Source organism: Galleria mellonella, unplaced genomic scaffold (assembly GCF_026898425.1).
Source record: "Galleria mellonella isolate WM207_F2 unplaced genomic scaffold, CSIRO_AGI_GalMel_v1 utg23, whole genome shotgun sequence".
NCBI lineage: Eukaryota > Metazoa > Arthropoda > Insecta > Lepidoptera > Pyralidae > Galleria > Galleria mellonella.
In genome coordinates, this window is record NW_026442045.1 from 2,837,039 (window position 1) to 2,855,073 (window position 18,035).

General features: G+C 32.2%; 2 protein-coding genes across 2 annotated transcripts in view; one reads left to right on the forward strand and one right to left on the reverse strand.

Moving 5' to 3' along the window:
* Positions 1-2,840, forward strand: part of LOC113512903 (uncharacterized) — a 40,629-nt gene extending 37,789 nt beyond the window's left edge. The window contains exon 4 of the mRNA XM_026896864.3: positions 1,333-2,840. The gene's annotated coding sequence lies outside the window, so the exon portion shown is untranslated. The remainder of the gene's footprint in view (positions 1-1,332) is intronic.
* An 826-nt stretch (positions 2,841-3,666) lies between these two features.
* LOC113513010 (cingulin-like) lies at positions 3,667-17,262 on the reverse strand. Its single transcript, XM_052894748.1, has 17 exons — positions 16,884-17,262; positions 15,822-16,535; positions 15,326-15,374; positions 13,974-14,173; positions 13,399-13,551; positions 12,766-12,956; positions 12,337-12,443; positions 11,841-11,953; positions 11,377-11,473; positions 10,938-11,050; positions 10,519-10,596; positions 9,931-10,053; positions 9,254-9,397; positions 8,022-8,224; positions 7,548-7,683; positions 6,510-6,618; positions 3,667-4,854 (listed from the first exon to the last, which is right to left on the reverse strand). Exons 1-17 carry the CDS (start codon positions 16,980-16,982, stop codon positions 4,811-4,813), a joined length of 2,673 nt encoding a protein of 890 aa, XP_052750708.1. The 5' UTR covers positions 16,983-17,262; the 3' UTR covers positions 3,667-4,810.
* Between the last annotated feature and the right edge of the window lie 773 nt (positions 17,263-18,035).

The window sequence follows — 18,035 nt, forward strand, 5'->3', positions numbered from 1 at the left end:
ACCATGTAAGTACAGCTGATTTGCGGCAAACGGGGCAACGATACTCGAACAAATGATTTTTATGCATCCAAAAGTCTATTTGGAGTTGGCACAGTATGTCTTTCTCTTCTACAAAACTCTGTCATACCTAGTCTTAGTACTTTTTTATGCACATCATTTTTTATTCAGTCAAACTACGTTTATTTTTCGGTCTAGTTTTGTCTCTCTAATAAATATGCAGTGTTTAAGTCAAAACTTTTTTAAGATACAATTCAAATTAATATTACACTTTTACATTAGTTTCTAACAGTTATCAAAAATTTTGTGTACAGATATTGCTTACGTATGAAGATATCTAATCGTAAGATTGGACCGATTGACGAAATTACCCATAGAGTGTAACTGCACCCATAAAGTTATTTGTGTAGATAAATTAACAATCAAGATAACACGAGTAGTCTTGTTTGTAATTAGTTTCATTCATAAAAACGGATTATCCATTCATGATTGTATGAACCGGATCATAAAATATTTTATTACTGACATAATCAAACAATAGTCATAATAAAATTACTATTAAGGTAGGTATATAGTTATGCAGTTATTGAGACACTACGCAAAATTTAAATAAAATACAAAAAGAATATTTAAAAATTTCATTTTTTCTTATTAATCCCATTGTGTTTCTAGGTGAAAAGACGTCTTAAATGTTTTTTAAAAAAAAACGTAGTTCATATACATACATATGCCATTATACCTCTAAAAATATATAGGTAGACCGAGTTTCGTTTGTACCTCGTACATAGGAAACAAGTGTCTTGACGCTTTTATATCATGGGAAGATTCATACTACTTGCAAATGTAATAAACTAGTGATATCCTACAGTTTTGTTACTTGAATTAGGATAAAAAGTAACTTATACAATAATACATGATAGTTATAATCATAGTCTTATTTAAATCAGTTTACTCGTTTAAAATACCATACGTAATAGTCAAAGACCGGTAACGCACAAGCAACTCCTCTCATAGTGCAGGTGTTCATGGGCAACGGTAGCTGCTTTTCATCACTTGGACCATCTACTCATTTGCTTCCCTAACATTAAAAAAAAGTTAATGAAAAATCTTTGTCGTAATGAACCCGAATCAATTAGGCTATATTAAGTCAAATTTTTAATTAAATACATAATCCATTTCCAATCCTATCTGAATTAGATGTTTTTTTGTTTTAAATTTGATTGTGACGAATAATTTCGCCATAAGTCCGCCATTGTATATTAAATCATTTACCAGTGTTTAATTTGAGTTATGTACATTAAAGATTTTACAATTACAATTACAATTTCATTACAGAAGGTGCCACCAGCAACATTTAAGAAAATGGACGAAGAAATAAAACTGGTCAATTCGATTTCCACCACATCGTGTACAAGATTATAAAAATCAATTAGTGTAGCTTACAACACTGAATGAAATGTAAGCATGACAAACAATTACATGGTGTTTGTTTACGATTATTAATATTTTTTGTTATGTCACATACACATTTTTTAAACCATCATAAATTGTTGAAATGTTGTGAATATATAAGTAATTTATGACAAACAACGCGGGTCAAAGTGCACCGAAACTAATACGCGCAGATACATCGAGAGCCAATCGCAACCATTCAAAACTAAATACATCGGATACGAAGCATACAAGCGCATCGGCAACAACCGACCTGCAATTTTTCACAGAATGTGCTCGTATTCGTAACCGACTTTTATTCACCGCACTGTAAAAACCGCTGCTACGCGCGCTAACTCGTTCCGTTTGATATAAATCATGCATAACAGTGACTTCAATAAAAAGTTCATTTTTTGTATAATTTTAATGAAACGTTTGGTAAGGTGCCATTAACATAAAATATTTGTTTCCTGGCAACTATACCAATCAATATTAATAATTGTTGATTCTTGTATCACACATATTTTGTTGTAAATGTAAATACCAATGACGCCAATATTTGCTTTGATGATAAATGTTAATCATTAAATTAAATGATGATTTAAGTTCATTGACAAATATCTTCCATTATACATAATAAAGTAAAATAAAATTCATATTACATATTTTTGGTTATATCACATTTCCTGGTGAAATGTAAGTGATTTCGTTAGAAATATTTATTGATAGGATATATATACTTGTACTTAGGCACATATTTGCTTTCATACTCCTTGGTTTGAATATTTCCGTGTATAATTGAATTTTATAATTATACAAAGGAACTGTTGAACTGTGTAGAAATATTGCAAAACTCTATCTAGATATACAAATAAATATATGATATAGAATTGTATTCAGCATCTGAATGTATCATTAATATGGCTACTAATAAATTATGTATCTATATAGGTTAACTTAAGTTGAACTCCAATTATTATATAATACATGTTATTATGTACCATTAAGTGTCTTATCTCGGCAAAATTTTATCTTTTAATCTTAAAGTCACAATGAATGACACAAGTCTAAAATCTATATTGCCGCTGTTGTCCGCCATATTGGTACTAATTTATTAAAATATCCGCAAATCATGATTCAAACATATCCGTGTATTAAAAAAATTTCTATGTATTGTTACCAAATATTCATCATAGTTAAAATATAAACCATTTTAACTACGTAATTCTCATTATCACTTCTTCGAATTGTTTAGATAAAACTTGAAATAAGTTTTTTTCTATATTATTATTCTTTTAAATCATTGTAATAATTATTTATTTAAATTATCGCTTAGTTAAGTTGTAAATACGCTTCAATGAAAATGTAAATTATTTATTTATTATTACAAATAAAAATTAAAGTGAAACTGTCTCATTATTTATATTCACATTATTGTATATGTAGGTACATCTGCCTCCTCCTATTAAAGTTAAAACAATATTTGAATTTATTTACAGGACTTTAGATGAAAAACAATTACAGATAAATATGACTATTTATCTATAAGCGTCTTAAATAAGCTGACAAGTACCTACACCCAATGAAAGGCTGAGTCAAGCTGACTCTTACTTTAATACCTAATAGGTGTCCAGGTCCAATATACAAAATTCGGACACGATATTCAAATACAGGTTTCAAATACTTACGGTAAGTACTCGAATACTAATCACGTATTTATCGTAAGTTTTTATGTTTTTATTTCATTGTTTATTAAATTAAATTAATCGAAAATATATTCGAGTCTGATAAAGTACTCAAATACTCATACAAGTAATCAAGCACCAGTCCAAGTCCTAAAACTCGAGTCAAACTTTTTTTAATGTATACCAAAACATTCGAATACCTACCACAAAAGGTCACTCGGTACATCACTACCTTCTATACCTTATATTTATTAGTAGACACTGAATTGATTAATTTATAGACAGTTTTAACTTAATAAAACGGTAACCAAGCATTTTCTAAATAAAATTAACAAGTCAAAACATTCAATCAATTAATTGGTTTTATATTTATACTATAGGATATTAACAGTCTTATGGCCGAGTGAATTATTTATTTATATTTTCATAAAGTTCTATTGAAAGAAATTGTTATTTATTTATTTATTTATAGGATTACCGACATAAGATACAGCTAAACATTTTAATACAATACACTGGTAGATTAGAGCTTACTGTTCTTATATTTATAGGCAACCACAGCATGCCTTGTGTTTGATAAACATTAAAATATAATTAAATTATAAAATTTCTAAAGATATTAACAATATGAATAATAATATAATATAAATAATGGAAATTGTATTCAAATTATTATAAATTATAAATAAATATAATGTAATAGGGAGGTATATCAACATTTTAATTTAGTCATGAATACAGAGTGACTATCGTTGTGAATATCAAGTTCAGGCTTGGTTTTTACAATATCGTTATACAGACGCGTTATGCGGACGATAGGTAATTCTGAGAAAGGTGGTTAGAACTGTTTAGTAGAGTCAATAAAGGACAAGAATCAATAAAGAGTATCATAACTTGTTTACACATGTAAATGTTCATATTTTTACCAATTATTATAATAAAAGATACTTTACAAGTGAGTCAAAAATTAAATCTAAGTATAATAACAATTAGCTCTATTATAACATTTGCGCACACTTTCGAGTAAATAATAAATACAAGGCCAAATCTTGTTTATTATCTTTAATCGAACGTATGTTCTTTAATAATTAAACATTGTGTCCTATAAAAAAACCGACTTCAATTGTGACAAAACTAATTTTTTTAATTGATACTATTGAATCTGTTTTGATAAAATTTCTATAGAACCAATCTGTAAGTATATCCTTTCAGACAAACAAATATTTTTCCCAATCGATGTACAACTGAAGGAGTTATGAGGTAACAAACATAAAAAATACAACCGAATTGAGAACGTCCTTTTTTCAAAGTTAATTGTAAAAACCTGGAATCGACGTTATATTTTCTAATTTATCAGATGCAAGTATGCAACGTCGCCTCTAAATTACATTACCACAAGTGGTACTAAAATTATCAGTACATTCATGTAAGTACAGATAAATTAGACAGTAGGAACAATCGATAAGATAATGTGTAGTACTCATAATTAATCATAACTATAATATGAAAACAATATGTTTTCATATTGTTTTCATATTTTAGTTATGATCATTTAAAAAAAAAACAAATATATAAATTAATTTAAAACTATAGAAACATTATAAAACTTTTTTATTTAATGCAAAGCTTCTTTAACCTTCTTTTTTTTTTACAACACAGGGGGCAAACGAGCTTGCGGCTCACCTGATGGTAAGTGACTACCGCCGCCCATGGTCACCTATCACCGAATGTTTTAAATTACCTGCAACAAGTAGATAATATTATGATTAAAGATAACGACAAGCATAACTTATAGTCTAGACAAGGGGTGGCCAACCAGTAGGTCGCGATCGACCGGTCGATTCTTAGGTCGATTATTAGTCCAGTCGATCATGGCAATGCAAAAAATATAATATTTTGCTAATCATAATTAATAATAGATTTTGAGTCTAGTCACGTCGAGGCCGTGGTCTAGACAATCCTAAGGTAAAGCAGGTTATTGATGACACCTCTTAAGTCATCGACTAACAACTCGCCCCGACTTTTTTTTTTATATTACTTAGAATGGCAAACAAGCTATAGACATGAGCAGTACCATAGACATAACAGAGTATACTGTTTCACCCATGATACCCTTCATGGGTTGCCATTCCTAAAGACTCAGGTGTTATTCTTCTGTACCCTGTCAATTCACTGCCATGTCCTACCCTTTAAACCGAAACATAGCCATGCAAAAAACAACTGGATCACGATTGAAACACGAATGGGACAGACCCAAGCAAACGACTTTTGTACAAAGCCTCCCTCTGGTAAACTAACTAAACTCTGGTAACTTACTACAGGGAAAAAATTAAATCAGTTAAGAATTTTTTTATATTTATTACAACATTGTAAACAAAAAAACATTATTCTTCTATAAGAGTTTTCCTCTCGAGGCCAATGACTGACCTGGCTGGAAAATAACAATACCATTGACTTCATAAAGCATACTGTGCGATGAGGTCTTTTGTATTCCCTACGGGATTCGAAAATAACTCCATAAACTTTTTATGCCTACAAGATATTTTACGATACTGCAATAAAAATTCTGATTACTTTTCCATAATATCCTGAACACAGATCTATCCCCACTGGAGGAGGAGGATTTCCTTAATCGCACCTCATGATATAATTTTTCTACCTTTTTACCACACGTAATATACATGTGATGAATACTACCAAGCAGAACACAGTAGAGCAACTTGTTAATAATATATTTATAGTAGACGACTGATAAATGGAGAACATATAATATATGCAAAAATAAGCAGCTATAGCAAATACCCAGATTAATACAAAATAGGCAATGATATACTGTGTCGAGATCGAACACGCATTAAATCAAAATATTCAGTATCCTCCGAAGACAGTGTTCGGAGATTGAAACTAAACATTTTCACCAAAGACGCATGGGATGAAGGACAAAAAATTTTTAGCTAAATACTATGCGTTGCCTTGTCATCCCGGCATAGAATACCCATTCTGCCCCGTGAGTGTCGTAAGAGGCTACTAAGGGAACTTAATAAAGGAATGTGCAGCAGCGACATTTTTAAATCATCACCAAAACCTAGCTGCGGTTGCCAACCCGCCTGCCAAGCGTAGCAACTATTGGCAACACCTCCCTTATGGTATGGGAAAGACCTATATTCAACAGTTAACAACGGATATAATAATAATAAAACTGCGCGTTTAACTATTGATTTAGTATTCAACTTTTTTTATTGTCTTTTAATATTTCATTTACAAAATTTCTGTCCTCAATAAATACGTGTTAATTCTTAATTTTATATCCGCTCACGATTTCGATTTCAGCCTAAAAATGTCAAATAACTATTTTTTTTTTCTACACTAACATAGCTAATACAATAAAATACTTACCATGGTCACCGGCACCGTCTTCGGATGGCGGTGGAGCTTCTTTAGTAGTTTGATCCAGAACTACGTTGCACTCCAAGCACGGTTGGAGCTCTTCCTCCATCATGTACATCTAGCCAAGTTTAGTGTACAGATCTTATATTATAAATACAGACAACAAAATTACCAAAATTTCAATATGGTGATCGTAAAATTCATATACCATGACAACTCATTAGCATCTCATTAGAAACTACAGCATGGGGTTCTTCAAAAGGGGGGTAAAGAGGTTTCTTCAGGATCGGCAACGCGCGCGAAATACCTCTAGTGTTGCAGGTGTTCATAGGCTACGGTAACCACTTACCATCAAGTGAGCCGTATGCTTGTTTGCCACCTCAGTGGTATAAAAAAACCTCAACATTGGATGCGATTTTCACCCTATAGGAAAAGGATCCCAACATAGTATCTATAAAATTTTATTTCTAGTTTTCTTTTGTATAAACTTACATTGTTTCTTTAACGACATCATATTATGATATCCTGGGAATGAAAAGGAGTGATTGCACATTGTATTAAACCTCATCACACATAAGAAGCACATGCACTGACGGCATATAGCTTTTATTTAATTATTTTAATTATAATGCACAGTGATTATATGTGCATTTGGTAGACTTAACACTTTTTACTAATATCTTTATAAACTAGAACCAATTGTTTTCCAACTTTATGTAACAATGAGGAGGAAGCATTGAGACAACAGTATAAATATCAACAGCGTCTCAAAGTCATTACTAGATATCAAAAACTAATGCACCATGCAAACAATTGCATATGAAAAAAGATAAAGTGATCATATCATATCATATGGAGAAACCACAGACATCTCTTGGTTCAATGCTTATATTAAAATCGTGGATAATGATAGAGCAAAGAAGCAGAAGGAATGTAGAAATGGATAATTAAATCTGAATGATTTATGAAGCTCCTAAAATTATTTTTAAACAGTACACTCTACAGAAACAATATATATACATATATAAAAAAATATATAATATGTACCCTTCCATCTGAGCCATATCCAGTGAATCGCTTAGTGGGAGCAGACTGTAATTCTATTGGAACAGCTTGCTTATGCGCGATCGCATCCGAAACTAGTGTATGAGATCCTCCACACCAACGATGGCATATGTGATCCCTATTTATATATTTCAACAAAAAAAAAGCAAATATATATAAGGTATTGTAATAGTAATTCTGCAGATATTTTTGTGAATAAGTTCTACAAATTCATTAAACTTTCGACAATCAAGAAAATAAAACTAGCTTTAAGCATATTAACTGGAACAGAATCAGTTATAAAATCTAAATTCTTATACACCTATATAATAATTTACTTATAATTTTACCTCCATCTGGTTAACTTCCTTTGAATGTGTATATTTATACTATTCTGTCCATAAAAAAACTTAAAAATAAAATTAACTAAAGATTATCAATCACTTATTTTTTTAGTATTCTGCAATCTATTATCACCTGTTGTTTGGAAATTCAGGTAACTTCCAGTCTTTGAGACAGGGTTCCTCCGTTTCTTCGGCGGGAGCTCCAGTAGGCCGCGGTCTTAGAGCGGGTAGCGGCGGCGGGGCTCCGTGGCTTGCATCTACGGGCTCCATCAACGCCGGCACCATGCACGCACCACATGTAGCATCTCGGGATAACTTGCGTGTAAGCATGGCAGCCTGTTATATATATATATATATATATATATATATATATATATATATATATATATATTTTTATTTATACAGGATGAAATCGAAACTATAAATTCATTTAAGGAAATGGCCTAACAATTAAACTGAATATTTTACCTAATAAAAAATGGGTCCAAAATGACAAAAACCTGAGACTCCCATTTTAACACGACGCGTTTAACTAATGAGTTAGTATTATAGAGGCTCGATATTTTTTTATCGTTTCTGAATTTTTTAATCACGAATGAATGAACTAATGAATTAAATGCTTTTTTAAACTATGGTTGCCTGCCTAGTTTTTCACATTTGTTTCGTTTACCCAATCTTATCAAGCAATCTCAAATCTAACATCAGCCTGACAAAAAAACTAAACATATATAAAACATTTATTCAAAGAATTCATCCTATTATTACTACTTAAGATACTCTCTTTTAACCTGCTATAAGCAACATTGGCCAAGTTGCTTATAGCAGGATAAAATAGAGCAAGATATAAGAGGATATATATAAGCAGAATTCCCTCAAAATCAAATAGCGCGTCTTTTTTAGATTACTTCCATAGGTAACTATTAATTCTACAAACAGATAATGTGACTTTTTTATACCACAAAAAAGGCAAACAAGCGTACAGCCCATCTGTGGTAAACAGTCATTGCATCCTATGGACGCCTGCAAAATTAAAGACGTCATATATGCGTTGGTGGCCCTGAAGAAACCTTAATACATCTTTTTGAAAGAACCTCACACTAAAATTTGGCTGCACTCATTCCACAGTCTGAACGTTCGTGAGAGGAAACATGTCTAAAATTTAGGTTCTAGCATGTGAGGGTAAACTCTCTGTTCATAAGAAAAGTTCCCAGGCCGATGGTGACTCAATAAATTCCCGCTCACCGTGGGCATCATGCACATTCCCTTGCATTCGGCTTGCAGAATTTCTTCAAAATAGCAAAGAAAATCTTTTTGGACCAATTTCATAAATGACTATAAATTCTACGTGATTTCAATTGGCCTGACCTTCGGCTCGCCAAGCGCTAACTCGAGCATTTGCAACTTCTCATGCAGTTCGCGAAGTTGCTGTTGCGTCTCGTCTTTCATTGCCAGTAACTGCATCAGCTCCGCTTTGGTGCCAGCTATGTGAGACAACTCCTTTATAGCACCCTGTTGCAACATTAAAATAAGTAAAGAGTTGACATATGAAATTTCTTTCTAACATTTTTCATTATTTGCTAACTTATGTATCTACTCAACTATTAAATTCTAGTCTAGAATTGCAAACAACAGTTTTTTTTTAATCTAAGATATCTATCTTTTTGGCGTTCCATTGTTTCTGCCTACCCTAATGGGAGACAGGCGTGACAGATATGTATGTATGTATGTATCTTTTTTAAATCTCAATAAAATCGGTTCAGCTGTTTAAGAATTATTGAATAGCAAACATCCAAACATTGATTTATAATATTAATAGAATTAAATCAAAACACGCTGGCGGCCCACTTGATGGTAAGTGATAACAATCGTTTCAGTCACTTTTAGGATTTATTCCTCTCGTCGGTGTAGTTCTTGATACTCACTGCGATTTTCAGTGAATCTCTCTTGATACAACACGACTCTAGTTTTTTCCCAAAATATATTCATACATATTTATAATTTCTTCCTTTCATAAATCAAAAATAACAAAAATACTAACTTACCATCCAAACATTGTCCTGTTTATAGAACTTGTCGTAGCAAACTTCAAGCCGCCGTTCCAGCTCGGCGCGGGCGGCAGTGAACTCTATTTCGCTTAACAAACCAGCCAGTCGGGAATTATCTGCCTACGATATCAAGTCACTATTACCTTTATACAATCCTTTAAATATTAATAAAGTGACAAATAACAATACACAATCCATATAGTAACAGTTTGATAATAAGAACCTATCGACGACTAATCCAAGTTTTCACTCTATTTTATATATCACCAACATTTTGAAAACTAAATACATTCATTCAAAGTTGATTACAAAATAGATTAATAGACCTAGTTGATTTAAAATATATATAATTATTGGCTAAACCCTCCAATAGGGGGAGGCCTATGTTCAGCAGTGGATGACGGTAGTAGTTACTACGCTCAGCAGACGGGTTGGCAATCACAGTTAGGTTTGATGACATTTTAAGGGGCACGCTACTGTAATATTTTGCAGCTGGATAAAAAGCGAGCTATGAATCTGATGAAGCCGATCAAATTTCGAGCGAAGTACTCGTATCATATACTGTACCACATGATAATACGTTACCTTATCTCTAAGTCCATCTAAAACTTCGTCTCGATCAGCTTTCTGTTCTCTAAGCATCTCCACGCATTCCACAAGATTCTAAAATTATAATAATAATAATATAATATTTTTATTCAAGTAAGATACAGTTGCATAAAGTACAATTTCAATTTTTTTTACAATTTATATTCAACGAGAAAAATATCTTTGATTATCTAAATCTCTAAAATTTATCAGAAATATTTTATAATAAATGACGGTATACAGAATGTTTCAATCCTTACTAATATTATAAATGTGAGAGTGAGTTTATCATTAATAACTATGAACTCTGGTACTCTATAGTACGGAGAAGGACATAGGCTACTTTTTATCCCGGTCACGCGGACGAAATCGCTGATAAAAAATAATAGAATATATATTTTCATATAAATAGGTACATGTAACTCATCGCCAAGTTGATTCTGGAAGGTAGTAAGCGATTTATGCAGGTGAAGAGTGTGATCCAGTTCGGAGACTAAACCCTCGTAATGTTCCGTAAGTTCAAGAACAGCTGCATATGTAAAACAAAACAAATATGTCAATAATAAATGAAATATGAAGATATTGCATATAAAAATCGACCCATGTATCTACATCTATACTGTTACTTAAAGAGGAAAGATTTATTTATTTGTTTCTTTGTACCTAATGGATAAATTCAAAAAGTACTTAATCAATTTTAAAAATTCTTTCACCTATAGAAAACTACATAAGCACTAACATAAAAGTTAGAAAAAAATTAAACTATAAACTGTATATAAATGTGTCGAACTATTATAAAAGTTCGTGACCCTACCCAACAAGTTTGTCACTTTAAAAAAAAACACTATTATTAACCAGCAGTCTCAGCATTATTGTTAACTTGCTCAAACTGCGTCAAACCACCCCTTAAATCTGAGCGCAGTTGCATCATCTGCTCTTGGAATCCCTGCATCTATAATAAAAGTAAAGAGTAGAAATGTTAATAATTAATATAACGATACATTTACGTACTCAAGGTGTTATTGTTATGCCTCTGTATCTAATAATTGGATCAAAAATCTTTGAATTGAAGAATTTGCATTTAAATTTTTAATGGTTCGATATAGAAGCGGGTTTTTGATTCATTAATGCTTACGACATGCTTATTTTTAATGTAGACATATTTTAGTTTTTTTTTTTTTACGTTTTCTATATCTATCTTTGACATGTGAAGAGTAAAATACTTTGATACAGATAAATGAGAAGTTACTTGTGTCGTACTAATAAAATTTCACTGAATGACCATCATGAATCTGTATTATTATATCAAATCTAATTACCTGAGTAGAAATTCCAGCATCGAAACCACTCAATTGTTCTGCATAATCAGACACAAGAGAATGCAATGTCGATATACGATCATTTAACTGTATTGCCACATCAAGTTTTGCAGCTGTGAACATATGTAAATAAGCAAATTATAACACAGAACGAATTAAGCTACCCGTATCTATCTAAGTGCATTCTAATATTCTATGTCGTCATCATAGTAATCCATTAACGTTCCACTACTAGATAGGTAAAATTTTCTTCCCACAATGGGTTTTTTTACTTCACTTTTATCATGCCAACCAGGTGACTTACTGTAAAGTTTTAACTTGAGCCTTTTTAGTGAAGAAATATGTTTTCCCTTATTCATCTCTTAAGATATCCTGGGGTACTAATGTTCTCCCAAAATAAAATATTTTTATTCATTATCAGTAAATTTGTTCAATTTTCTAAATTTTACAAGCAGGTATTGTGACTTATTTGTTAATACGAGTATATGTCACTAACCAACAGATTTTGCTACAGATACTGCCGTTTCAGCGGCAGCAGCAGCTTTTGTTGTCATTGAATGCATATTCTTTAATAAATCCTCTTTAAGAGAACGGAGAGCGTCGCTAGAAAATAAACATTTTCCGAATCATCAACGAATTTGAAGTTTAAGAAGAAAAGAAAAACAATTCATAAATAATTTTAAGGATTTCTACTTTTAAAATATCAAGAAAACGTAACTAACTTAAACAGAAAACAGAACGAACGAACTTTCCATCTCGGTATCCAAGAAGAAAGTCAATTTAATTAATTCTGCTATCTATAACAGACTCAAGGTGAGTTCAGAAATTGAAATTACTCTGAGCCAGGTAAAAAAAGACATTAGTTTCTCCTCGGTTTCTTCTTTTAATAACTAAAGAACAAACTAAGGTACAAGTAAATACTAACTCCATGTCTAGTCGAGTAACTTTTGGCAGAGTTGATAACGCGGAAGCGGTAGACAGATGTGAAGCTACGGATGATCTTCCAACTGACATTTTAGACGGTGAGACGTCCGACGCCACAGACCGCGCAGCAAACGACTTTATTGAAGATGAATCAATGACAACAGATTTACCAGCTGGTACGCGAGATTTCGCCTGAAACGAATACGTAATTACAATAATATCTTAACACATTATCTCAAGAGAACGAATACAATTTGATCCGCTAATAAATAATAGCTTCAAACATTACAAAATTAATATGTAACAAACAAATTGTCAATATTGATTCGAAAGTGGCGTATCAAACGAATTAGTATCATCATGATACTAATTTGTTTAATACACCAATACGATACTATCGTGTAACAAAAAAAAACAAAACTTACGTGATATGCAAATTTATTATAATATACCAAAAATCTTCATCATACACACGTCTTTCATATTTACTCTACTGCTAAAGAAAAAAGGACAATCTTTTTTTGTGTATATGTTTACAACCACTTCTTTAATGTTCCGTTTGCTGAATTAAATATTGCTGTATTAAAATTACTTATATTTCAAAATAAAAAGACGTTTTATGTCCAAAACTTACAGCCAATGTGTCCAGCTGTTCGTGTGGCTCAAACTGAACCTCTACAATTCGCTCTGCAAAATCATCCGGTAAAGCACCAGCTGCTGCCAGTTCCGTGAGCAAATCGCCCATTCGACCAATAGCTTGTTCAGCTGCTTTGACACGAGCGCTCACCTGAAAATATATCGCTATCTCTGTACATTTAAACTTTCATAACATTGCAAGGTATGAGATTAACAAAACTAATACCGATATCCTTACGTTTACTTAGTTTGCCTTGATTTAGATTATTGAAACTATTTGGAATTGGTTGATTAGATAGATATCCCATCAGAGATATAACTAGCTCCATCAGCTTACCTTTTTCATACGCTGCTTCGACTTATAATTCCATTATCCCTACGTCTCTAATACCATAGTGCCTATATCCCTATGTCTCTATTATTTTTTCAACTTATAAATTTTAAGCACTTTAATAAATAGAAAGTTTTTATAAGCTTCTAAACTAGGCATTGAAACCTAGACAAATTAAAATGCTTATCATGACTTCAATGTAAATTATTGTAATATTAGCTACAATAGTTCAAAATCATCACCTGCATGGCATTCATTATATCTGTAAGAGAGGCACTGCCTCTAGCCAGTTCGGATCTCAACTTTTTATTTTCCGGCAATGCTGGTGTAGGCAAAGGTCCAGCAATCTCCTTAACCATAGCTTCAAGATCATTAACCATAGCTTCAAGGATTTTAAATTGCGATCGTGTTACGACTTCTATACTCTCACGACCACGCGAATCTAACATCACGTAAAATATGTATAATAAAACATCATAATACATAAAGTAGGTAAGTATCCAGTTAATGTGTTAAACAAAAATAATTATTAGATTCTATTACATGTATGACGATCTCCGTGGGGCCACAGTAAACACATTGTTTTGCATATCAAGATCTTGGGTTCAATTTCCAGCCAATTCAAAAAATGAACTTTTCTGGATTGTGCCTTCAGATATACATTACTAGTTCCCCTTAATACAGGATGTCCTAGATTGTGGAGGAAGTAGTGTGATTGTGTGACACTTATTATCGTGTTACAATATACTCAAAATTCATTCGTGTGTGTCATTGACATTACCATCATTACCATCTACATAATATCTATTTAAAAATTTCCTATATACCCCAACACGATACAAACTTATGATCAAAATGCTAAATATTTTACATAAAATTTTATAATCTCCGTACTAATCTTAGATGAATATATATCTGTTTATTTCTAAGAAATTGTTTCTCTAACGAAATAAATAAATAAACCAACATACCCAAATGTGTCGTTGGCCCTTTCTCAACTGAAAGTCACATAAACATGTTAGCGTTTGCACTTAGCAAATATTGAATTTTATGCGTATATACCTACCTATAATATTTACCTACTAACACCTTCTCTTTTTGGCGCTCCACCTCTGAAGAAATAAACAAATCAATAAGTAAACATTTTAAAAACTTTTTCTTATCTAGATCTGTGAGAGATTACAATCTTATGACCAATAAGCGAACTGTGTATTTGATTACCATTATTAATGTTTTGTAAGGAAAAAAAATGTGTGGTCCTGGCCACCCCTTCCTTTCCCGTGGCTGGCGTAGGAGGCGACTAAAGGAACTTAATGGTCTAGGGATTGGCAGCAGCGTCACTCTTAATACATCACCAAAGCCAAACTGCAGTTGCCGCCTGCCAAGTGTGGCAAATACTGGCAAAAATCCTATCAATAGTAAATTGCTTTCTTATGACAGTACGAGTATATAGGGAAAGCACATGTTCAGCAGTGGACATATGACGGATACTATAATAATGATAATGAAGGAGAAAAAATCTAATATATTCTACTTGCCTGGCTAACAAAATTGAAAAAAGTATTACAAATATATCTATGAATAAAAAATATACAACCTGATATAGCAATACTCGTTCCAGATCCAGCTCGAATTTTACCTTTCTAAATAAAACAATGCATGTTAATATTCAATCACTGTCTAGTTCATATTTAGATGATTCAAACGTTGGTGTGAATGATTTAAAATTTCTACCAACCATAATAAATTATTAGCTTTACAATTCGTTACAATCAAATATATAACCCTTAATGTGTTAAACAAAAAAATCTACTTAATGGAGTTCATTGGACAATAGATTCTGAAATGATGCTAATGAGATAATTCTTCCATTTCTTTGATTATCATCAGACACAGAATGAAATAATATTCTAATATTTTACTGTATTTAAAAAAAAACTGATCCGGTCGAGATATTTTACTAATATTTCCTGTAATATATATATTTTTTAATCTTATAAAATATTAAATAAAAATATAAGAATTATGAAATTATCGTATCTGATACAATGAAAAAAAGTTATAGATATATTTAAAAAAAATACTCATACCTTATAAGATTTTAATTTCAATTTAGCTTCCATCTCTGCTTGTTCTTTTTCTATCTGCGTCGCCTTTTCATCTTTGTCCCTTGTTTTCATAACACCTTTTTCTCTTTCTTTAGCCGTTACTTTGTCCAATTTTTCTGTTTCCTTTTCTTCTGTCTCTCTTTCTTCAACTTTTCCCCTTTCCTTAGAAGTTGTTCGTTCTCCTTTCTCTTTTTCCCTAGCTGTTGCTTTTTGAGACTTTTCTCTTTCCTTAGAAATTGTCCGTTCTTCTTTCTCCTTTTCATTTATCTCTGCTTTTTCCCTTTCCTTAGAAGTTGCTCTATCTTTTTCCTCTTTTTCTTTTATAATCTTATCTCCTTCTTTTAATCTTGCCTTTTCGCCTTTATTTACTTGCCTCTGTGTGGTTCTGTCTGCTTTACCCTTTTCTTTAACATATTTTTCTTCTTTTTGGACAGCATGTTCCGCTTTTTCTTTATCTTTACTTTGTTTAGACACCTCTGTAAAGTTTTCTATATGGTCTTTAGAAATAACCGATCGCGGACTCTTTCTAGATGAGCTATCAATAGACGCTTCTACTTTTCTTGTCCTCCCTTTTATCTCGTCAAGTGGTGATAGTTGCTCCGTAATTCTAATTTCCACACGTTGCTCGAGCATTCGCATTTGTCGAGCAAGAATATGAAGAACTGTCTGTATTAGTTTATAATTTATTACATTTTTCTGAAAACAAAACGTTGACACAAGTACTTATTTTAATACCGACTGTGGATGTCGTAAGAGGCAATTAAGAAACTTATGGTCGAGGAATAGGTAAGGTAGCTGCGTTCCTCTTAAAACATTACCAAAAGCTTAACTGTGATTGCCAACCCGGTTGTCAAACATAGTAACTACCAGCAAAACTCTCTTAATTATGGAGAGGTCTATGTTCAGCAGTGGACAATTAATGGCTGATAAGGTATGGTATATGCTAAATTAGAATATACCCTACCCATGCACCAAATTTCATTCAAATTGTGTCATTCATCCTTACAAACTTTCGCGTTTGTAGTATAAATAGGATATATTTACATGTTGTGGACCCATAGCTATATTTATCAGATCTTCCACGCTCATTAAAATGGTAGTATCACTCATATTCGGCTCATCTTTATACCTCATCTTGGACATTGTAAACAATTTCAAAAATCTCTTAAATTCTTTCAGAAAATAAGAATTTGATGTCTATTCCTTTTGCCACTTTTTGCATTCTGTTATGTCAGAATATAAAGAAAAATCTATAATGCATCCAGCCAGTATTTTTTATTCACATGTAACTCCTGCTCATCAGACTAATAGCAATGAAAGAACAAGACACTGGACATCGCCATCTCATTCTATCTCACGGACTCACTAGGGATCATAACGAAATATTTATATAAAAATATTTTATTTGTAATTTAATTTGAGTAATTTGAATTGAAGCCATAATCCACTAGTGTGTATTGAAATGTTTCGCTGTAACTTATGTTAGTAATCCTAAATAAATAATTAAATATGGCAATATCACAATTTTCAAAAACAATTGAAGAATTTTCAATGTTTCGATTATTTAAAAAGTGCTGTGTCTACGAACTTCGTCAAGCTAAATTTATGAATGTTCATAATGGCGGATTCGTTTGCCACTTGTATAATGAAGCTGAATAACCGTGTGGTACCAGCATAGAATAGGCCACCTCTTCCTTTCCTGTAGGTGTCGTAAGAAGCGACTACGAGAACGTAATGGTCGATGAATGCGCAGCAGTCCCTCTTAAAACATCACCAAAACCTAACTGCGGTTATCACTTGCCAAGCCTGGCAACTACTAGTAACCCTCCCTCCCCCTTTTATGGAGGAGACCTATGTTCAGCAATGGACAGTTAATAGCTGATGATGAAAACAAAGCTATATGAGGTTAATTCTACTGAAGTCACATAAAAAAAGGATTCCCTAGGATTCCCTCATAAATCGAGTTATTTATTGCTTCAATCCACAAGGTAATTATAACGAGCTCTGATTTTGTACAAAACTTATTAAGATAAAGAATAGATAGGGTTTTGTCCCTTTATGCGATTATCGCCCATATACTTATAGTCACCTTTCCTGTCAAGTCCTCAGGAATGGCAACACATGGGGGGTATCATGGGTGAAACAGTATACTCTATTATGTCCATGGTACTGCTCATGTCTATAGGCGCCGGTTAA

Bases quoted from the DNA above. Each gene is read 5' to 3' on its own strand.
- LOC113513010 (XM_052894748.1), bottom strand. From the start codon at position 16,982: ATGTCCAAGATGAGGTATAAAGATGAGCCGAATATGAGTGATACTACC. The intron at 11,954-12,336 runs GTTAGTGACATA...ATATGTTCACAG, and splicing joins ATCTGTAGCAAAATCTGTTG to CTGCAAAACTTGATGTGGCA. The intron at 7,684-8,021 runs GTGATAATAGAT...ATATATAAATAG, and splicing joins CCTGAATTTCCAAACAACAG to GGATCACATATGCCATCGTT.